The 23,110-nt window shown below is 51.5% G+C and overlaps 1 protein-coding gene across 1 annotated transcript in view; it reads right to left on the bottom strand.

Annotated features, from left to right (window-relative positions):
• The window catches only part of CHAT (choline O-acetyltransferase), a 57,414-nt gene that overhangs the window by 9,851 nt on the left and 24,453 nt on the right, over window positions 1-23,110 (bottom strand). Inside the window, 6 exon segments of the mRNA XM_005900612.2 lie at window positions 190-252; window positions 405-549; window positions 3,582-3,704; window positions 6,420-6,548; window positions 7,697-7,797; window positions 10,243-10,412. Coding sequence (XP_005900674.2) covers window positions 190-252; window positions 405-549; window positions 3,582-3,704; window positions 6,420-6,548; window positions 7,697-7,797; window positions 10,243-10,412 — 731 coding nt within the window.

Here is a 23,110-nt window from a genome sequence, read left to right as displayed (position 1 = left end):
GTAAAATCCACATAAAAAGCAGGAGTGCTGTGTTACGCAGCTTTTAAAAATAAGAAAGAGGAGGCTCTGGAGGCAAGGTGGCCTCACCAAGTCGCTGCATAGGAGGTGGCCCAGCTGTCACCCAGAGGCTGTGCTGCGGCCCCGGCTCTGGGCACAGTGGGGGTCCTGAGCTCAGGCGAGGTCACTCACCATGACCGTGTACTCCGTCTGGGCTCGGATGGCATCCTTCAGGAGCAACAGCTTCTCTGAATCCTATAAATGGACAGAGACACAGTGCACGGGGCTTTAAGAGGCTGCTCAGGTACAGACCAGCCAAAGGAGCTGGGTGTCCCGGGGCTGAGCCACAGGCGGCCCACAGCTGCCCCACTGACCTCCTTGAGACCCCTCAGGCCAGCAAGACTTACCGGCACGGCGGCTGTGTGGTGGTCAGCGATGGCTTTCACAAAACGCAGCGCCTCCGGCGTGGCCGATCGAATGTTGTCCACCCGTCCCTCTTGGAACCGGCGGATGGAGGCGCTCTCGTAGGTGGGCACGAGTTTCCCGTGGAGCCTGCACAGGATGAAGGGGGAACGGTAGACGGTGCTGCCTTCTCAGGGAGTCGTAAATGCTGAAGGAAAAATAGCCTCGCCTGCCTTGATTTTTACAGTCCTGCCTTCACTTGGCAGTCTTTCATTTTAATGCTAATAGAATTCTGGAGGAGATTCCCCAAAGATGAATGCTGGGGAGCCTCTGATATGAAGAGCTGAGCACACTTTCCTGTGAGGGTGATACTGTGTGGATATAAAATATAAGGGAGACATGACTGGTAGTTGTTTTTATTATTTTTTTTTTAAAGTCCCAATCTGGTGGGAAACCTAGAATTTTCTGCAAGACCCAATGAGTGAGTGATTAATAGCACAGCATGGAATAATTCATCATTCCCACTCTTGAGGGAATCCTGTTTTATTTAAAAACAATTCAAGCATGACTGTGGATCGAGGCAAGGAGGGGGCCTTGGTGGCCATGGGTGCCAGCTGCTGCACAGGCCCACCATCCAGGGGCAGCGCTGCTTTCAAAGTGACCCATGGGTACCAGGGCTGTGTCTCTCCTTCCTCACGTCTGTGACCGCTGGCCCCGCCAGTCAGGGCAAGTCTCTTTCTCAGATATGTGAACTGAGCAAGCACCCTTAGGCTTGCACACCAGGCTGGCAAACACCTTTCCCACCAGTCAGTAAGGCTGTTGGTGTTAAGGGGTCAGGGAGGGGCAAGACACAGAACTCAGAGAAGGGCAGTGACACCCAAAGTCACACGCATGTGGTGGCCTGGTATCCTGGCCTCCTCCAGGCAAGTCTCCCTCGCCCTGGGTGAGTTCCAGGAGTGGGGAATCGAGAGTCTGACTGGGTACAGTGCTTGACACTGTATGACTTGCCGAGAAAGTGGCATTTCCTGTACTCATGTCTCATTTCCCCCCGCCCAAGACTCTGGCAGGGAGCTCATTTCCTGTATCTCTACAGCCCCTCGGAGCAAACACCATGCTGAGCACAGAAGTAGACGCCACCACTGGCTGGTAGCTTATCAGCCCCAATTTAGGCAGCTTCCGCGTTTCTGCTGAATCTAGAAGCAGATTAAAAAATTTTTTTGGTTACAGTTGAAACTCCGAAGCATTCATTCCATAGGCAGCAGGTGGTATTTTGCCTATTCAGTGAGCCTGGGAGCCTCTGGCCTCATCTATTCCTGGCCATGTCCAGTGACAGCAAAGATCCCTGGAGGGTAGAGGAAGGGGGCTCTGTCCCCATCCCCTCTGGGATTTGGATCTGAAGCTCTGAAGTGCTGAGCACCAGGGCAGCAGTGTCCCCAGCCACGGCACGAGCAGGGCACTGACCTCATGGCCCATTTCAGCCACATGCCATCTGAGTGTCAGAACGGCACTGACTGCAGTTCTAGAGGCTGGGTCCTTCCATAGCCCAATGCCTGGCCGTGAGCACAGTCCTTGTGTGTGTGTGGGGGGGTGATGTCAACCTGACCGATGACACTCAGAGTGGCTGCACTCCCTTCCCCGTGGGTCACACCCCCTGCGAGGGACATTGGAGTCTGGGATGCCACCCACTCATTAGTGATGCCTCCGTGCCAGGGCCTTCTCCAGGTCACTGTATGCCCATTCTGACTGCAGACCACAAGCAGGTTCTGGCCTTCCCCGTGGGTCACACCCCCTGCGAGGGACACTGGAGTCTGGGATGCCACCCACTCATTAGTGATGCCTCCGTGCCAGGGCCTTCTCCAAGTCACTTTATGCCCATTCTGACTGCAGACCACAAGCAGGTTCTGGCGGGGGTGTGGTGCCCTTTACTACACAGCACCTGTGCTAGCTTATGAGCTGCTGCTTCTGGAATGCTGGGACCCACAGGAGCCAGCCCTGTCTTGAGGAAGATCTATTTTGCGTAATTTTTCACCTCTCATAAAAGGCCAATTTGGCTCCCTACCCTGCCTTCAACTCTTACTCCCAACTCTGCATCTCTTCCCCAGGACAGAGCTACTACTTAAGGGATTTTTCTAAACCACACACTGACCATGCCACCCCAGGCTAAAACCCCTGCAGGGTCTTCTCAGGGCTCTGACAGTCCCTGATGCCTACTCTGTCCCAGGCACGCAAGATAACTGAGAACATCACGCCTGGGGGAGACAGTTTAGAAAACAAAGTCAGCAAATCCATGAACAAGGGAGCCCACATGCATAACAACTGCCATGAATGAAAAAGAACGCAGCACGCTGTGACAGAGAGCTGGTGGCGTGAGGCTCCGAGGTGGCCTCTGAGGGCTGCACCTGAGCAGAGACCTGGGCTGTGGGAAGGAGCTGGTGTGTGAAGCGTGGCGGTGACAGGTGGGTAGGCAGAGACACTGGCACAAAGCCAAGGTCTGGAGGTGGAAGAGAGCTTGGGGGCAGGGCCCCGGGAAGGCTGGTTCACAAAGAGCCTTTCTAAGCCTGGACTTTGCTCTAAGCATGATGGGAAACCACTGGCGGGGCTCAAGGTGGTAGGTAATGGAATCTGATTTGGATATTTCAAAGTTCATGCTTCGTGAAGACAGGATTACTGAGGACAAGAGTGGAAGCAGAGACCTGCAAAGGCGGGCTACAGTTGACCAAACATTAGATGGCGGGGGCTTGGAGGTGGAGGGCAGAGGATGGAGGAGAACTGCTGTGGGGCGAGGGGAATGAGCAACGGAAACCAGTTAAGCCCCAAATGTTTGACTTGACCCACCAGGGGGTGGGCAGGGATGCTACTTCCAACTCCTTGTCAAGACCAGGAAAACTGGGTGGAACAGGTCACAGCTCCAGTGCCCCAGGTGGGCTGGCTGAGATCAGGAGGGAACCACCTGATATTCTCGCCACCTGCCTGGCCTTTGTCAGCTCTGCGTCCCTCCACCCCCATGAACTCTGCGCCCCTGGGTCATTGCTTGCCAGCTTTAGGTGACAGGGTCCTTCCATGCAGCCTGCCCTGGTCATACCCCCATCCTCTAGGCTCACAGGGAGTCATCCCTCCCTCCAAGATGCTTCTAGACCCAAGAGTAGCTCATCAGTCAGTCCCCCTGGGCAGGCTGTGCTTACCTGTAGAAGGCCAGCTGGAGGGCCACCTGAATAAAGGCATCGGGGCTGCATTTCTGCTGCTTAATGAATGTTTTCCCATAGTCATCAAACTTATAAACGGTGAAGTCGAGATTCTTTACTATTCTGTGGAAGAAAAAGGAAAGAAGCTTTCACTGCATGCAAAATAGAATGCACTCACTACAGAGTCTAATGAAGTTTCTCGAGCCTGGTCCATGTCAAAGCAGTAAGGTGTCCAGGACACAGTCAGAGACAGGCCTTGATGTATGGAAGTGGCAGAGGGCATGCCGACAAGGGGGACTCTGAACTGAGGGTGAGGCTCGGCTGGATAGGGCAGTGGTTCTGTACTGGGGGTGGGGAGGGGGCCTGGCTGCAGGGAGGGATGCAGAAGCACGAGGGTCATTTGCGTGGGCAAGGAGCAAACAACCTACAAAGTCCTAGGGAGTCACTGCCCCCGAAGTAGGCCTACGGAGGCCGTGCATTTTGACCTGTGTGTGAAGTGTGTCCAGCATCCCCGTGGACTCTGGGCCTCCTGGCCATCTTGCCAGACCTGCCAAGCCCCCATGCTCAGGGAAAAGCCTGCTTCTCTGATGGCTGCAAGCATCTCTCACTGAGACTCGTGCTCAGGGAAAAGCCTGCTTCTCTGATGGCTGCAAGCATCTCTCACTGAGACTCGTGCTCAGGGAAAAGCCTGCTTCTCTGATGGCTGCAAGCATCTCTCACTGAGACTCGTCCCTGTTGTGCTGTGGGAAGAAAGGCTTGGGGCCTGGCCGCTGGCCACAGTCACCACAGCTAAAGCTGCTCATCCAGGCTTTGTTGGTGACTGAAAATCCATTTTACCTGGAAATCGATGCTGAGCCTCCCGTGATATGCCCAGACCTTTGCTGCCCACAATCACTGTCAAGTAGAAGGAAGATTCCCTGAGTCCACGCTGAGATAGACCTTCAGCACCTGTCTCCCCACTCCCTTCCCCTCACTATATTGACCAGTCTCCTTCATAATGGGTTTGGGGTATGGGCTGATGGCTTGCAGGAGCAACATGTAGCAATCCCCATATCTGGTCACCAGCCATATGTGTGTCTGTGTGTGTGTGTGTGTGTGTGTGTGTGTGTGTGTGTGCAGAGCCCTGGGTGAGCAGCCCTGACCCCTGCTCCCACCCTCCCTCAGGATTCGGTGTTCCCTGCCTGCCTGGCCTTGAATTATTCCTCCAGTCATGTGAGCTCAGCTCTTGCTTGGTCCATGCCAGGTTCTGAGGACCCAGCAGGACTTGGAGAGGGCCCAGTTCTCATGGGAACTCACCCTTCAGTCTGTCCTGTTGACCCACTGTCCCTGGACAGGCTGAGCTCACAGTCACCCCAGCCATCTGGAAAACTTCTTGGCCAAGCCCTGGCCCCTCAGACCCTACCTACCTTCCACGGCAGCTCAGGACCCCACGGCTTCTGCTTCCCCACCCACAGGCCTTGCTTGGTTCTTCTGGTTCTCTAGAAAGGAAAGCTGGGCGCTTGGGACCACATGCCAGCTGCCTGAAGCCCTGAAATAAGCCAACTCTTTCTTCTGCCCAGGGCTCACCAGCCCACCAACTCACTCACCTTCATGTCCCAAGAGCAGCCCCATGGGGTTGAGATACGAGCCCTTACAGATGAACACCTGAGGCCTCTCTCCTTCCCCCTGGAAAGTCCGTCAACACCTCCAGCAGCTCGCTGTGGACGCACCCTCCCCATCCCTTGGTGTCCGAGCCCAGCCACGCTCTGCCCTGCTCACCTGCGCCATCCCCACAGGCTCCTTGGTTCCCAGAAACCCCATGGCCTGAATCCTCCAGGGGTTCCGCACCACCGCAGCACAGCCTCCAGTCCCCAGAATGTAAGGACATGAAGCTCTCTGCAGTGTGACCCCAGCTTCCCTTCATTGCCCCAGCTCTGGTCACTCTCTCACTTGCTGGCCTCCAAACAACCTGATCTTATGAACCTGTCTCTTTCCCAGCTGCTGGCACCACGAACTCCTAGTTATCCTTCAAGGCCCATTTCTGCAAAGCCCTCGCTCTACCTCCTGGCAGAACTCAGCTCCAGTGTCCTCTGTGGGTTCAGGACCAAATACATGTCTCTGGTTTGGGCGCTTATTGCATCTGACATTTTTGCTTTGGGGATCCAGTTCCTCCACCAAAGTATGGAGGGCGGGACTCGTGGCACATTGATTTCTGTGTCCCCAGAGCCCTACCGGAGGCCTGGAACACACCAGAGCTCTGCACAAGCATGATGAACGAATGAATGGATGAATGAATGCACTCCTGCTCGTTTATTCAACGAGGGAATGAAGAGCCAAAGTCCGTATCTAGTTGCCAGACCATGACACCCAGCACACCTCGTGACCGCTAGCAAGGGCTCATATTCCCCCCGGGGCCTCCTGCGGGGTCCCGTTAGGGCTCCCCTTGGGGAAACAAGGCCCCTTGTCAAGTTGCCGTGTAAATTCAAGCAAATTGAAATCTCCTGAATTCAAATGACTTATTCAAACCAGTTGGAAATAACCCCCCCTCCCCTGGAAGATGGAGATGATTTCCCCGCCTTGACTCAGCTCAGTCAGGTGAAACCTGTGGAAAAAAATAGATGCACGTTTGCATTTTATGGAAATGAAGGATACTTCGGCAAGGTTATTTCCCCGAGAGGTGCAACTCCCCTTTAGTTTGACTGCATTTCCATGAGGGGGGTGGGCAGAGGCGGGTGAGGGGAGGCAGAGGAGCTGGGGTCTTTGGAAGCTTCTAGGACACCTTGGCAGCTGGTGGGGTGGGGGAGTGGTATGGTGATACCCCCTGGAGCATCACCCCCAAAGACCTGGGGTTCTCCTTACTGTTGAAGTTTTTCTGCTGAGGAGGCTAAGAGGCCTTGAATTTCCGGGGAGCACTTCCACCTCAGCCTTCTGGGTGCTGGGAGCTCGCTGACTGAGTCAGCTCGGACAATCTTCTTGCTGGTCTTCACCCTGAGGGACAATGGGGTGACTCCTGTGGCCTGCCAGCCGGGGGGCTGTGGGCAGCTTATTTCTTTGCCTGGCAGTCATCTTAGCTGTTGGAGTTTGGTGTGCCCACCCAACTGTGACACAGATGAACGGACCGAAGCTCTTAGAGGACACCGAAATTAGTGAGCAGTCGAGCTGGGGTTCCATCCAGTTCCACCTGACTGCAAAGCCCAGGATTTCTTTTCATGTTTTCCTGTTTGACCATGCTACACCAATAACTCTTAAAAAAAAACAAACACCTGGGGGCAAATGGAAGAAGCAAATCGGGATTTCCTGTCGGTGAGGGCTGGTGTGGGTTTTCAGTGATCCTAGAGAGTCCCTCTAGGGAAGCCCAGGTGACGCTAGTGGTAAAGAACCTGCCTGTCAATACAGGAGACATGAGAGTCTCAGGTTCAGTCCCCGAGTGGGAAAGATCCCTTGGAGGAGGGCATGGCAACCCACTCCAGTATTCTTGCCTGGAGAATCTCATGGACAGAGGAGCTTGGTGGGCTACAGTCCATGGGGTCACAAAGAGTTGGACATGACTGAAGTCATGCTAAGTCATGACTTAGCACGCACGCACAGAGTCCCTAAATCATGGAAGAGATTCAGAACTTACAGATTCAGGGAGAAGATTCTAGGAGGAGAGAATGAGCAGAATCATGAATGGAGGAAGGGACCCAGTGTATCCAAGGGACAGAGAAGTACTCAGTCTGGAGACCTTGGAAGGTAAGGAGAGAGACCCAGGCTGAGGGGAGAGAAACAGGTGCAGCTCCCTCCATTCTGGGTCAACAGTGGGCCCACACCTGACTGGACAAGCAATAGACATCGACCTGGGCTTCCCTGGACCAGAGCAAATATTCCGCTAAAGCTGAGAATTCTTGGCCAAATATCGCCCTAACTGCGCTAACTTGTTGCTCAGTCTGCCCCTTCTGTCCAAGATCGATAAAGCATATGATGTTTCATTCAAGCTGGTTTTCAAATTCGTCTTTTGCTAGGACAATGCCAGACTGATGCAGCTCCACAGTGGCCGCCCACATTTGTCTTGGCCTAGCTTGGCCACTGCTGGGCAGTCCGGCTTTGCCTCCCGTGGCTGCTCAGTGGCTCAGGAGGGGCCCTGCCCCCAGACTCACATGTGCTTGAGCAGATGCTCCGTGCACTGCACCAAGACGATGCCGTCAAAAGGAGAGTGTTCACATACCACGCCACAGGTGCCATCTCGGCCCACCACGAACTGCAATAGCAGAGAGAAGTGAGCAGGCCTCTGGGTCAGTATTCCAAATCAGCTGCTTGGCTCCAGGTCAGGACGCCTGTATCCCTCCCACCTCCCCACCTCTCAGGGAGACCTTTTCTCCAGGAACACCAAAGCACATCATCTCCTGAGAAGAACACAGTCGCCATGGCCTGAGAATAGAGGGGCCTCAAGACAGCTCGAAACTGTGTGACCTCCTCCCAGAAGAGGGTAGTGCCCTGGGCAGTGAAGATAGAGCCATAGCTGCCTGGCTCAGGTAGCCCAGCGATTGCTAAGTGCTCACGCTGAGGCTGTGCACGCTCTCCTTAGGTCCTGGGCAAGCCCCTTCGGCTCCTGTTAGCCCCGTTTCCCTTTCACAGCACACATCAGGGCCACCATCCGGGTCTGCTTTGTGTGATTATGTTCTGATGGACACTGTGTGGTTGGCCACCACTGATATTATCCCCAGGACGTAGTGTCCACCCCATAGTAGGTGCTTAATGACTTCTCTAAATGAGTAATGAAGGATGATGACCCAATTTGGGTGGCATGCAGATTCCCAGGAGAAATAAAATATCTCTTGATAGGAGTGAAAGAAAGGTGTGTCAGGGATGGCCCGTTCACTGCTCCCTGGGCTTCAAGTCAGGACCCCTGATTCCAGTTCTGCGCTTACCACCTTCCAGCCGGGAGCGCTCTGACAAGTCGTATCAACCTCTGGCTTCAGTTTGCTCTCGTTTAAAATGGATCCAATAAGGCTCAGTTCACAGGATCAATACAAGGATTAGAGAGACAGTCTATGTAAGGCCCATGGGAGCTATAAAGATTACTCATGGTTTTTCTAACTATACAAAGGCTGGATTTAGCTGACTTCGGAAAGGGAGATGCTCAGTGTGTGCAAAGGTCCTAGCAGGAAATCACGAAAAGAATGAGATCTTGATTCTAAAAGCATAACCTGAATACAGTCAGGCTGCCTTGAAGTCCACCTCAGCACAGCATTACACTCCAGAGGTACTAAGCCATCATCCATAAGCAAAAAACCAACAAGCAAACAAATACACAAGCTCCTGAAATCTGTGTGAGACCTTCGGGGAACTGTGGCAAGGCACACCTCTGAGCTGACCCCCAGTCTCCCCCAGTCTCACTGTATGCCAGCTCCCAGAATTGTTACTCCTTTTCTTCAAACAAGCACACTTCCCACAGAGGTTTTCTCCAGGCCCATCCATGCAGGCTCTTCTCTCTCTCTCCGCCATGCCCTCTGCTTTCTGTCCTGAGACTTGCTCTCAAACCTTTCCATTCAGGTTCACGGAACTTCTTGGGCTTCTCCAGCTCCCCTGATAATCTGTCCTGCCTGCAAAAAAGAGCCCAGAAGTGCGCACACATAAGGCAGGAGGGGAGGGCGTGCCCACTCACACATCAGTGCTTCCCTGTTCCTGTCACTAAAAGTAAGGGTGGAAAACAGTGCCTTTTAAAAACCACTACCAAAGCTTACGATGTTTCAGGCCCTGTACATCCATTATATCATTTCATTCCCGCAGCTGCTCCATGAAAGATTGCAAGCCATTAACACCACTGGTGGAGGCTAAATAGCCAGCACAGCAGGGAGAGAACTCATCAGAAATAGCAGAATCAATATGCAAACCAACAAAAAGGATAACCTGCAGAACGCAGGGGATGGAGAGAGAAAAACGAGGCAGCCTAGAAAAGCTTACCAGTGGGAGCTAAACGAAACCTGAGCGATACCAAACCAAAACACAAACATGGTTGGGTACCACTTAATGCAGTCGTTGTGAGAGCGTTGGAGCTTTACAAATACACAAGGTTCGATTCAGGGTCAGCGTGCTGGAGAAAAAGGACGGGGGATGGGAACGAATGGCCCGAACTTCATCCCCATCCTTGTGAGTATTTTTCTCTAGGCCAAAGTGAATGTCTTATTTCTGGGCTGACGTCATGTGAATGAGAAATCTGTGAATGGCTTTGTTTCATTTTATGACTCTTCTGTGGAGATGCTGGGCTGCCGTACTCCTCAGGGATGAAGGGAGGTGTGTTGAAATGTCGGGGCCAGGGTGACGGAAATTCAGAAACACTGTTGTCTTCTGGCATCAGACGTGATTCTTGATGCATGCTTTGAGGGCTGGTTTGATGGGAGTCCCTGGCATGCCCCCACCTGACAGTGTGTGATGGAAAATGGGGAATGAGCCCCAGGTCTGCCCCAGAGGCCCCCTAGGCTGAGCACAGGCTGCAGGAAAGTCAGGGAGTTAGCGCTAGGTTTCGCCACTTGCTCCCGAGAAGAGTTCTGGCCAATCCAGGGGCCAACAGGAAGAGCACATCTCCTCGGTTTCTCTGGCCCCATATACGCACCCTGGGTGGGCAGCAGAGGCCACTGAGCGAGCCTGCTGGACGTGAGCACGAGGTGGCGCAGGCCACTGGCCACGCCACGGGGAGGCTTACCTGCAGGGACTTGTCGTACCAGCGGTTGGCCCCGTTCTTGCTGCAGCCTCCACCGTGGAGGAGCTGGAGCGCCCGGTTGGTGTCACTGAGCTCCACGCCTCCGGGGGCATCCAGGCACACCAGGCAGATGCACCGCTCAATCATATCCAGAGAGTCCCGGTTGGTGGAGTCTGCAGGGTGGGCCAGCACGGCCTGACTCAGCACCTGCCCAGCCCTGGGCCTGGGGTCCCTTCTACGGAACCCAAACCGTAGACAGATACACGTGGACACCCAGACCTTGAGCCAATCCTGAGCCCCCTCCCTTGTACTCCAGGGGGTGGGCTGGTAAGTCCAGGTTGCTGTCCTGAGCTTCACCCCCCGGGGGTGGCACACCCCCCAGGGTCCCTGTAAGAGTCCTGCCCTCCAACTGTAGCCAGTTCCGCCCCAAGATGTGCAGTCACTAGTCCTGCCCGCCAAGATGAAGGGGGTGGCATGGGGTCTTCCCCAGATGCATTAGTCTCCCAGGCCAGCTTGTGTCAGAGGAGCCCCAATTCCCCCATCCAGTGGCCCCCTTACTCACACCTGCCAGCCACGTCTGGCACACAGGCAAGTTCATTTGTCCTGAATTGTGATTTTCAAACATTAGTTGCCAAAAAGTTCTAATTAGTCAATTTCACATGAAAATTGGAAGTGAGGGTGTTGCTGTCGCAGGTGACCCCTCACCCCAGCTGTTGTTTCTATGCAAAGGGCAGGTGGAAGGGCCAGTGTGCCCCTGAATCTGTAGCCAGATGAGCCCACTGGGGCAGTTTCAGGCATGCAGAGTTCATCAGGACAAATAAAGGTCACGGAGTTGTACAAAAGACATGTCACTAAGAGAGCCTGACTTCTCCACAGGGGACAGTGGGCATGGAGTTCCCTCCAAAGTAGAGCTGGGCCAGCCAGATGGGCTGCCCCAGGCAGATTCCTCTCCTGAGTGTAAGAAGGTTTGAAAGCCTGCCCAGTGGGACCTGACTATGGCCACAGCTGCCATGACTGTGGGGCCAGATATCTTTTCTCCCAATCAGGAGTCCTCATTGTGGTGACTGTTATTTCTGCACCATCGCACACAGGCGGTGGGGCATCAGGACCCGATGGTGAGGGCTGCCATCGCCCAGGCATCCTGACCTCTGGGCTAGATGGGGTGCAGGGTTACACCCCTCCCCCAGTCCCAGTGTTTCCATGCATGAGAAGATGGGGTGCGTGTTATGGAGGCAAAGGAGCGTTACATGGCATATTCTAATACCCACACCCACTTCAGTCATAGAACACCTGGTCTGTAGCTTGGCACATAGATGAGCAGAACTAAAGCTACATTTCCTAGCTTCTCTCACAGCTGGGGGAAATCATGTCTCAGTTCTGGCAACAAAAATCTAGAAACACTATCTGACAGCTTTCAAGAAACCTCCTTAAATACAGAGAGCACATTCTCTTTGCTCTTTTTTCCACCTTCCTCTACCCTGCTGCCTGGATCACAGGTGTGGTGGCCAGAGCCCTAGCCTCCATTTTCGGCCAGGAGGGTGCAGCCCACATCCTCGGAGTGAGATGGAAGAACTCTAACCATCTCTCAGCTCTGGAGGGCTCGGTTTGGGTATATATGAGAGAGACGGAGAGAGAGAGAGAAACCTCTGTTTTCTTTAAGATACTAATATTTTGGATTTTTGGTCACATGTGACCAATTCTAATACTAATCTTATACCGTGTAGTTATGCTGGATCCACGTCCTCACGCTGCAGGAATGAGCTGGAGTTGAGAAGCTGTGCCTTGGTTTGCCACAGTCTTCCCATTTATTTAACTCTGTTGTCTCGGCAGATATTTAAGGTCCCTGTCCCGAATGCTATTCTCTGTGTCAGATAGAAACATTCTGGGGGCTGAAGATCCTTCCGAGAAGGCAGTTGGTTGAGTCAGCTCTCAGCTCCCTCCTGTCCTAGCATGAAGGCAGATCTCTGGGCAGCCCTGTCCTGGTCCTGGCCCTCCTGTGCTCCCCAATTCTGAGCCCGGGTATGCAGCCCTCTGCTTCGGCAGCCACTTGCTCCTCTCCACTCAGGCTCTTCCCCCTCCCTTTGGAACCCCAGGGACTAAGTCTGAATTCCTCTTTTCAGAGCCTACCCCCATCCCATCCCAGCCCCCAGGTCTGGAGCTTTCTTTCTCTTCAGAGCCTTAAGCTAAGAAATATACCCATCGTGTGTCACAGTCATCTGGAAAATGCCTTCCTGAAGTCCAGGGAACGTGTGGGAGCAGGTGTGACTTCCACACCCTGAGGCTCAGATCTCCCCGCAGCCTTCGTTCACCAGCCGGGTCCTGCCCGCGGGTTGAGCCAGGAGTAGCAGCACCTTCCCCAGTCAGGGGGCAGCTGAATCCACAGCCGACATGCCAGTGAAGACCGCGTCTGGAGCCTGTCCGGCCTTTCCTGTGTCCAGCTAAGGGCCTGGAGGGGCCATCGAGGAGCTCCTGTCTGCTCCTCCCTCCTCTTGGCCTCATCCCAGGCTCTCTGGGTTGCTCCCCGCTCCTGGCACAGGCAGCCTCGAGTGAGGCAACACTTGAGACCCTTCCCTGGGGCTCCGCAGCACCTCCTGGACACACAGATGCTAAGGGCACTCGAGCAGTCCCTGCTCTGCCGGGGTGAGTTCTCCAGGTTCACGAGAGGTGTCCACAGATGTCCTCCAGTGAAAGGAGACTGTGGTCCTTATCATCGCCTTCCTCCCTCCTCTTGCACATCCTGGGGGAAGGAGAAGTCTCTCACGCTGGCCTTCCACTCTGGAATGAGGCTGGCCAGCAAGCCAGCCCTGCCTTGGGTCTTCCTCCCCTCACACTCGTCTGGAATATGGATTAGGGGAGCCCTCTGTGTTCAAGATTCTTCTTGATCCCTATGTGTCCAGAGTGACTCATCACCTTCCACTTGGCCTCTTGGACTTTCCTGCCTCCTCTGATCAACTTCCAGGCTTTGGTCCCAGCCCTGGGGTTTGAACGTTCAATGAGACTCCATTGTGGTGGTCAGTGTGAGAGAGGGGAGGTGGGAAACTCCCATTCCTCCTCCCTTGAGTGTGATACAGTCACCGCTTCACCCTCATCAACCTGAGTCAACTTCTACTACCCACAAGATAGACTCCAAACTTCTCAACACCCCCCTCTGGACTCCATGGCTCGCCTATGCTACCCCACTGGGTCACCTCCTTGGAATCCTGGCATGGACCTCACAGGAGCTCCTGCTGCTCCTGGATACCGCGCACATCCATCCCCTCAGATCATGCCGGCTACCCCCTGGGTGGGAGCCCTTCTCCTCTGTCTATCAAAGCTCTACTCATCAAATGCTCCTGAGATCCCAAACCCTATCACAGTGTGGGCCCTGCATCCCGTGTGGGTGAGAGCAACCCAGAGGGCTCCTGCCCCCCTGAATGCCTTACCCCAGTAACATGCTGGCTCGGGTGCCTGCCCAGGGCAGACAAGGACCCTCTGCTTGCTCCACCAGGCTGGCCTCACATAGAACCTGAGCCAGCGCCAGACCAGTTACCTCTACACACACTGCCTCCTACCGCACAATGCGTGACCTTACAGTGTGGGACCCTGTAGCTGCCCCAGACCCCAGCCACTGACCATCCAGCCCGAAAATCCTGATCTGGCTGCCCTCTCTCAAGCTTTGAGCTCACAGAGAGCAGGGCCTGGTTCTCTGGCTTAGGTGGGCACAGGAAGTATCTGTGTCTGGCAATGGACTTGAGCGTGCATGGACAGGTGAGGCTGAGATCTGTGGGCATAGCTCAGACTTCCAGGCCCTTTGGGGCAGAGAGTTTCATAGGATGAAAGGGGTGGAGGAGAGATGGAGACAAGAAAGGGATTCCTTACCCTCTGCAAAACTCCCCCACCCTGGCTGCTACTGGAGTCCTTGCCAACAGCCATGGTGCCGGCCCTGGACTATGTGTTATTCTGGGGGTCCTTGGGCTCAGGGTGGCTGGTGACTTCAGAGAGGCCTTGGCCAGGCCTGGGTCTGATTCACAATGGAGAAGTGGAGAGGAAGGAAGGAACACATCAGGAAGGAAGTCACAGTGCTGGAAAAGGCTCTGAGGCTGGTGAGTGGAGCTTGTCCATGATGCCTGGCCGCTTGGGGAGGGCCTGGGCCTGGGGACCACGGCAGCCCCAGTGCTATACACGTCGGCCTGTGTCTCAGTGGGCTCTGAGAGCCCAGGCTTGGTCTCTGCCTATGAAACAGCCCCAAGGGCAGTGTGGACTAGGCAGGCTTCCGCTCCCTGGGAAGCCCATGGCAGGCCTGTCCAGCTCAGAGCCTGGGGAGCAGGCCTGAGGCAGCCGCTGGCGGAAGAGTGAGGGTTGGGCACCCTCCTTTTCAGCTGGGTGGCTCGAAGCTGGTGGCATAAAAGGACAGCTCCCTGGGCATCCGTGCCCCAGCCACCTCCAGGCAAGACAGAGGGACCCCTGAGAAGGGGCTGAGCCACCACCGCTGCATGCAGGTCGAGCAGGACCCCGGAGCTCAGCACCACTCGACAGGAACTGGGTCCTGGCTCATTAAACAGAGTGAAATGGGAGCAGGACAGCAGAGCCAGGACGCCAGGTGGCCTTCCAAATGAACTCCCTGTGCACGAGCAGCTGATCGGCCAGGCGCTGACAAGTTTATCGTGTAAGGCAGAGAATGAACTACATCCAAACTCATCCACCACGACTCTGGCCCCAGCGTAATGGAAACATGGGGCGGTGGGCCGGAGGCACACGGCAGGAGCCGTTTGTCTTGTGACATCCTCATCGAGCACAGGCAGGCTCGCTTAATGTGGTAAATCAATCTTCCTCAAGGAGCCCCTGCTTAATAGGTAGAAGTCAGAATTGAGTAATAGGAGGAGCTTGCTCTGCCACCCACGCCTGGGGAGTCGACAACTTTGGAGATGCAGAAATTCCAGAGGCCATGAGCCTTGGAGGACCCTAGAGCTTCTGCTCGAGGCTGAAAGTTCCCAGTCTGTGACTAAGGTGAGCGAAGAGAAAATGAACACAGCAGCTCTGCCTTGGGAGGTCTGCAGACCTCTCAGGTGCCGATCCTCAGCACACCCGCCTGTGCACACGCACACACACACACAGCCCTCTCTGGGACACTTGCCTTCTCTGGTCTAGTCCCTGGGAAAAGGACCCACATCAGACTTCTACTGTCCTGCCTCACACAGTCTGGGGAGGGAGGCGCTGGGCTCCTCTCAGATACTTAAGAACTTCTAAACATTTGTCAGGCGCAGCTGAGCATCTTTACTCCGCAAAGGAATCATAGCCCCTTTTGGGAGGAAACTCTGCCATCCCCTCTCTCCAGTCCTTCTCTACTCTATGGCTCATGGTGATCTTTACACTCCCAGCCCCTAGAGGCTATGAGGATGCCAATAAATGTATATCCAAGCTACATTCTATCTACAGGAAACTCACATCAAATATAATGATAGAAGCTGGCTGAAAGGAAAAGGAAAAAGACGTATCAAGCAAATATTAATGAAAGTAAAGCAGGAGTGGACAAATTAACATCAGATTTGGGTAAACTTCAGAGACAGGTATTGATACAAGAGGTATTGAGATATTGAGGAATATTACATAAAACAAATGGATCAGTCTTGATGTCAAGATGACATCATCTTGTGTATACACATCTAAATGTGTATCAACCAAACATAGCTCTGTTATTTTTTGAAACTAGAATTAACAGAACTGAAGGAAGAAATAGACAAATCCATAATTTGGAGACTCGGATACACCTCTCTTGATACTTAACAGAACAACCACAGAATGTCAGCAAGGATATCAAAGAACTTAGCAACACCATCAACCAGCAGAATCTAACTGATGTATACAGAACACTTCATCAGCAGCAGCAGAATGCTTCTCTTCAAGCGCCCCAGTGACATATATGCCACAGTAGACCATATCTTAGGCCATGAAAACCCTCAACAAATTGAAAATAATTGATATCATGCAAAAATGTGTTCCCTGACCACTGGAATCAAGCTTTTCTTTTAAATAACAGAAAAATAAAAGAAAAATTTTCAAACATTTGGAAAGTAAACAACACTCTTCCAGATAATCTATGGATCAAGGAAGAAATTTAAAGAAATTAAAAAGCAAACATTGAAATGAATGAAAACAAAAATATACCATATCAAAATTTATGAGACACAACTAAAGCTTTGTTAAGACGGAAATGTGTAACACAAATGCTGACATTAGAAAAGGGGGAAGACTTAAATGAGTAATATAAGCTCTCACCTTAAAATATTAGTGAAAAAAGGCAAAATAAACCCAAAGCAAGTAGGAAGAAGGGAATAACAAAGAGTAGAAATCAGTGAAATTGAAAATAGGAAAAAAATAAAATAATGGAAAGAAAACTGGTTCCTTTAAAAATTCAATCAAATCCCTGGCAAGACTAACAAAGAAAAATGAAAGAAAAGACACAATACTAGGAATTAAACAGAGACATCACTATGGATCTTGCAGACATCAAAAGGATACTAAGAAAATACTATGAACCACTCTACAGACATGAATTTGACAACTTGGATGAAATGCAGTAATCACTTAAAAAGTATAAACCACCACATGCACAAAATGTGAACAAATAATTTGGAGAGCCCCGTAATTATTAAGGAAATTAAATTTGTAAGTTTAAAGTTTCCCCTCCTCACCCAAATCTCCAGGCCCTAAAGGTTTCACTAGAGAATTCTACCAAACATTTAGGGGAGAATTAACCCCAGTCTATACAATTTCTTCCAGACAATATAAGAACAGCGAACACTTCCCAATTCATTTTAGGAACCCAGTGTTACCATGACACCAAAACCAGACAAAACGGTACACCACCACCACCACCCATAAACACACACACACACCACACACACGAAAAAAAAAACAACCAGCTACAGACAAATAACCCTCATTAATATAGAAACAAAGAGAGCTAACAATGTATCAGCAAATAGAATTAAGCAACATGTAAAAACTATGTACTGTGACCAAGTGGGGCTCGTTCCAGGGATGCAAACCTGATTCCGTATTTGAAAATCAACTGATGTAATCCACAGTATTAACACGCTATTGAAAAATCACATGATTAGATCAATTGATGAAGTACAAGTTACAAAATTCAACATCTTATTATGATAAAATCTCAGAAAACTAGGAATAGAGTGGAACTTCCTCAACTTCATGAAAAGAATCTACCCAAAACAAAAATGCATATAGCTAATATACTTAAGGGTGAAAAGACTGTATGCCTTGCCCCTAAGATAAGGAACAAGAAAGGATACCCATCCTTACCACTGCTGTTCAACTAGTACTGGAAGTTCTGGCCACACCAAAAGGCAAAAGGGAATAAAAAGAAAAATATCAACAAGAAAAAACTGCCTGTTTTCATATGACATGATCTGTGTAGAAAATCATAAGGAATCTACCCCCAGAAAACCCCACCTAGAACTAATAGATGAGTTAGAAGTTCACAGGATATAAAGTAAACATACAAAAACCCAATACCAGCGACAAAGACATGACCGAGAGTGAGAGCGCAGCGGCTTCAGATCGTGCGGAATGAACCACCCAGTGACAAAGACATGACCGAGAGTGAGAACGCAGCGTCGTTCAGATCGTGCGGAATGAACCACCCAGTGACAAAGACATGACCGAGAGTGAGAACGCAGCGTCGTTCAGATCGTCGCGAAATGAACCACCCAGCGACAAAGACATGACCGAGAGTGAGAGCGCAGCGTCTTCAGATCGTGCGGAATGAACCACCCAGTGACAAAGACATGACCGAGAGTGAGAACGCAGCGGCGTTCAGATCGTGCGGAATGAACCACCCAGTGACAAAGACATGACCGAGAGTGAGAGCGCAGCGTCGTTCAGATCGTGCGGAATGAACCACCCAGTGACAAAGACATGACCGAGAGTGAGAACGCAGCGTCGTTCAGATCGTGCGGAATGAACCACGTTCTCCAGCGTAAATGTGACAAAAGCATGCAGGGCTTATACAAAGAAACTACAAGACACCCAGTGCGAAAAATCGAAGATCTAAGTAAATGGAGAGATGTATCATGTTCGTGCATGGGAGAACTCAGTGTGGTGAAGATGCCAGTTCTCCCCAGGTTGGCACACAGGCTCAGCCAGCTCCCATCAAAAGCCCAGCAAGACTTTCTGCAGCTGTAGACAAGATTATTCTAAAATCTGTGTGAAAAGGCAAAGGAATTAGAATAGCTAAAACAATTTTTAAAAAGAATAAAGTTGGAGGAATCAGTGTATCCAATTTAAAGACTTATCACATAGCCAAGAACGTGCAGTACTGGCAGACAGATGAACATATAGATCAATGGCAGAGAATAGAAAACCCCAAAATAGACTAACAAATATGCCCAATTGATTTTGACAAAGGTGCAAAAGTAATTTAATGGAGGAAGGATGGCTTTTTCAGCAAATATTACTGGAACATCTGTACATCCATAGGTACCCCTCCCTGAAAACCTTGGATAAAAATCTGATACCTTACAAAAAATTAGCACAAAATAGATTGTCAGCTTAAAAGGACAATGTTATAAAACTTTTAGGAGAAATTCATCTTTGGGATATTAGGACTAGACATGTAATTCTTAGGCTTGTTGCCAAATGTATGACCCACAAAAGAAAAAAACTGATAAATTGGACTTCATCAAAACTAAAAACATTTCTTCAGTGAAACACCCTGTTAAGAAGATGAAAAGATAAGCTCAGATTGGGAGAAAATATAAAGCCACATATCCAATAAAAGGTTAGTAAAGAATATATAAGCAGCTCTCAGAACTGACAGCAAAAAAAATCCAAAACCTGAAACCTAAGCCCCAAACAATCCAATTAGAAAATGAGCAGAAGACGTGAAATGATATTTCCCAAAAGATGAGATATAGAGGGAAAATTAGCACATGAAAAAATATTCAACATCATTAGTCATCAGTGAAATGTAAATTACAACAACAATAAGATCACTGCACACCTATCAGAGGGCAATAAAAAATAAAAAATAATGACAATGAAGAGAAACTGGATCATTCATGCATTGCTGATGGGTAAGTAAAATGGTTGTTGCTACTGCTAAGTCGCTTCAGTCGTGTCTGACTCTGTGCGACCCCATAGATGGCAGCCCACCAGGCTCCCCCGTCCCTGGGATTCTCCGGGCAAGAACACTGGAGTGGGCTGCCATTTCCTTCTCCAATGCATAAAAGTGAAGAGTGAAAGTGAAGTCACTCATCGTGTCTGACCCTCAGCGACCCCATGGACTGCAGCCCACCAGGCTCCTCCATCCGTGGGATTTTCCAGGCAGGAGTACTGGAGTGGGGTGCCACTGCCTTCTCCAAGTGAAATGGTAAAGTCGCTCTAAAAAACACTTTCACGGTTTCCTGTAAAACGAAGCATGCAAATATCATATGACCTACAATTTCATTCCTGAACATTTTCTTTGAAACGAAAACTTAGGGTCACACAGAAACCTATGCGTGTATTCACAGTAGCTTTATTTGTAGTAGCCACAAAGTAGAGACAACTCAGACGTCCTTCAATGGGTGGGTGGTTACATCACTTATGTTGAAACATCCAAAGTGTGGAATACAGAATGAACTATTCACACATACAACAACCGGGATGGGTCTCTCCAGAGTATTATACTGAGCAAAAAAGCCAGTCTCAGAAAGTCACATGCTGCATGATTCCATTTATATGACATTCTTGAAACAACATCCTAGAAATGAAGGATGGATTAGTGGTTGCTAGGGATTAAGGAGGGCTGGAGTTGGAGGGAAAGTAGGTGCAGCTGTAAAGGGACATCAGGGGTCCTTGTGGGGATGGAAATGTTCTCTGTCTTGACTGTATCAACCTCAGTGTCCTGGTTGTGATACTGGAAGATTTGCAAGATGTTACCACTCCCTGCGGGGTGGGGCTGGGGAGGCTGAACGGTACAAGCGTTTATTTCATACAAGTGCATGTGCGTCTATAATTATCTCCAAAGAAGTTTAATTTAATTTTTTTAAAAAAGAAGTCAGTAGCCAAGAACTGCTCTTCCCTCTGGGTTCCAGCTACCCTTCCCACAAAGACAGATTTAAAGAGCTATCATACTTTCAGAATTTCAGAATTAGGGGAGGGGTGGTACGTGGAGAAAGGCAGGAAATACAAACAAACAAACCCAAAACCCACAACCTCTCAGCTGCCTTGAAACCAAACAGCACAGTGCTGCCCGTGAAATGGAAAGTGAGGGCCAGAAAGATGGCACAGAGGGAGAAATGAAAGAGCAGAGGAGTCTGGAGTGTGTCCATGCAGGGCATGTGGCGTCTGGGGAGCCTGGGGGAGGCAAAAGAGCTCCCCAGAGTCAGCAAGAGTCAGGGCTCCACACCAGGACGATAGCCATTCAGTCTGAGGTCACTGACTGCAAGAGCAGTGCCCATCCACACAAGTCCATTTTCAGCTCACTGGATTTTTTCAGGGTGGTTTTGGGCTTGGGAGAACATCCCCAGAGTGTTTCCCTGAATCTAATAAGAGGTATCCTTAGTGATCGCCCTCTGTGCAGCAGGCACGGAACACCAGCTTTGCATCCCTTAGATGGGCTGCCACCTCCCCATCTGGGCCTAAGGAGCCAGACTCCAGAACCTCAGCGAGGGGCCAGTCAAGCCCAGACCTCTTGCCTCGGACCACAGGCCTCTCCCTGTCTGGTTGCTGTCAACCAGGAAAGCCTTCACGCTTCCACTATGAGAGGGAGGGGTTGGCCCAAAGAAAGAAAACAGCATTCAGCTTCAAGAGCCAGGAGATATTTCTCGGGCAATTAAATCAGAGAGGCTGTTATTGCTAATGTGTAATTGGTTTTAAAATCAGCAGGCTTGCCTATCTCTGGATGACAATATTTAAAGAGCAAGACGCCCCATCCCGAGTGGGTCTTGTAAACCATGACCGAAGAGGCCCTCTGCAGACACAGCAACCTTCTGTCAGTTCCCTCCTTGAAAGCTGTGGCTCAGCTCTAATTGGCTGCTGGGAATAAATATTTACGGGACTGTGCAAACGAAGGCATCTGCTTCCAAAGTCTGTTCACAGGAGCTCCACTGCACCCGGGCAGGCGAGCCAGCAGAGGGGCGGATCTCCTAGCTGGCGATCCTTTTCCTGCAAATTGACAAGTGCTGTAGTCTTCCAGACTCAGGGCTGGATGTCTAATTAAATTTCTAGACCAGGATAACGGTGTTGGCTCCTCCCGGGTTCAGGAAGGCCATAGCTTCACTTTGGGTGCGGAGGGAGGTCCTGAGAGGATGCACACAGCCCTCCTGAGGCCCAAATCTCACCCCCGAGTGCCAGGCCCTGAAGATGTCAGGTTGGGGAGACAGATGTTCCCTGGTCACTCCCGGCTCCACCACCCTCCACCTAACCTGTGGGAGACACAGCCTCCTCTGCTCGTGGGGGTGCAAGTCTCACCTCACAGGTCTGTTCTGAAGACTTGCAGCAGCAAGGGCCAGAAAGCAGCCAGGACAGGGCCCAGCAATAAAGGGAACCTCCATGCATGGTGGCTGCTAACGTCTGAATAAGTGGGTTCCAACCTGGACTGTACCTGAGGGTGCTTTAATAATGTGAATTCCTTAGCCTCATTCCAATGCCACTGGAAAATCACCAGGACCCAAGAATCCGGTTTGGTTTTCTGAATTTTTTTTTTTTTTTTTTTTTTGAGCTCTCTGGATGACCCTCATATTGTCAACTAGCCCCAGCCACACTGACCTCAACCCACCTTGGTTTAGCCTCAAGTCTCACTTAGCACAGGATGCAGAGGGGTGAGGCCCCCAAATTCCCACAGGACTCCTAAGGGAGACCTTCCCTTTGGTTTTATCCTGTCTGCTCTTGTCCTGACGATTTCATTTATTCTAGTCTCCCCAGCAAGATGGCAAATCCCAGGGGCAGAGACAGTCTTCGCAGGTCTTGTAGCCCTCAGCTCCCCGCTGGAGGTCCCTCAATGTGGACTGCATCCCACTGGCCGTTCCTGGACCTCTGCGAGCTCCACCCTCTCAATGTCCTGGCAAAGGGTCAGGCTGGGCAGCCTGGGAGCTTACAGAGGGGGCCAAGCTGGTTGGGGGATCAGGGGCCATCACTGGAAGGAGAGCGGGTTGATGCAATCAACCGCCCCTGTGGGTGTCAGCTGACCCCGTGGAAATTCAAGGGGGAATTTTGTCTGAGCTCAGGCTTCCTGGTCTAGACAGCCACCAGGACAAGTGGAGCTCAGCTTGGCTGAAACTTTCTACTGCATAATGCCAGCCTGGGCCCAGTGCCCATGGGCACTGGTCTCTGCTGGCGTCTCTGGAAGGGAGGTAGAGACCTTGGGACTTCAGCTGAGATGCCCTGGAAAGCTCAACCCATTTTCCAGTGTTAGCGGCGGTTCTCCAGAGAGCCAGGAAGACCCCAGGCCTCACCACAGTCAGCAGCTTCTCCTGGAACCAGGAGAGAGAGAGGCTTCGCAGAGGTTAGCGCTCTGGGAGCGTCATTTGCAACAACGGCCGCCCTCCCCAGCGCTCCCAGCCCTGATACTCCAGTGTCCCCTGGGTGGACCCGATCCTCCCCTGCTCTCCTCTCCTCCTTCCTGGACTCTCCACAGTGCTTGACTGGCTCTCCCCTTGCCCTGTTAACCTTCTTTGAAAGTGTTCTGTTCACCCTTTGCCGCAACTGAAGGGTGCCCCCTCTGAGGGCCCACTTCCTTGCACCCCCTCCTCGAGGACTGTCATCTTCCCTCACACTCAGCCCAGCAGCAGATGGGCAGGGGGCATCCCCTCCCAGCTCTGAATGACTCACCCTACCCTCCGGCTCTCTCTGTGGAGCTGCAGCCGGTGGGCTTTCCTCCTCCCCCCAC

The sequence above is a fragment of the Bos mutus genome, chromosome 28 (genome assembly GCF_027580195.1).
Source record: "Bos mutus isolate GX-2022 chromosome 28, NWIPB_WYAK_1.1, whole genome shotgun sequence".
In the NCBI taxonomy this organism is placed as follows: Eukaryota; Metazoa; Chordata; class Mammalia; order Artiodactyla; family Bovidae; genus Bos; species Bos mutus.
The sequence above is the reverse complement of the archived record's forward strand: the minus strand, read 5'-3'. Positions and strand labels throughout refer to the sequence as shown.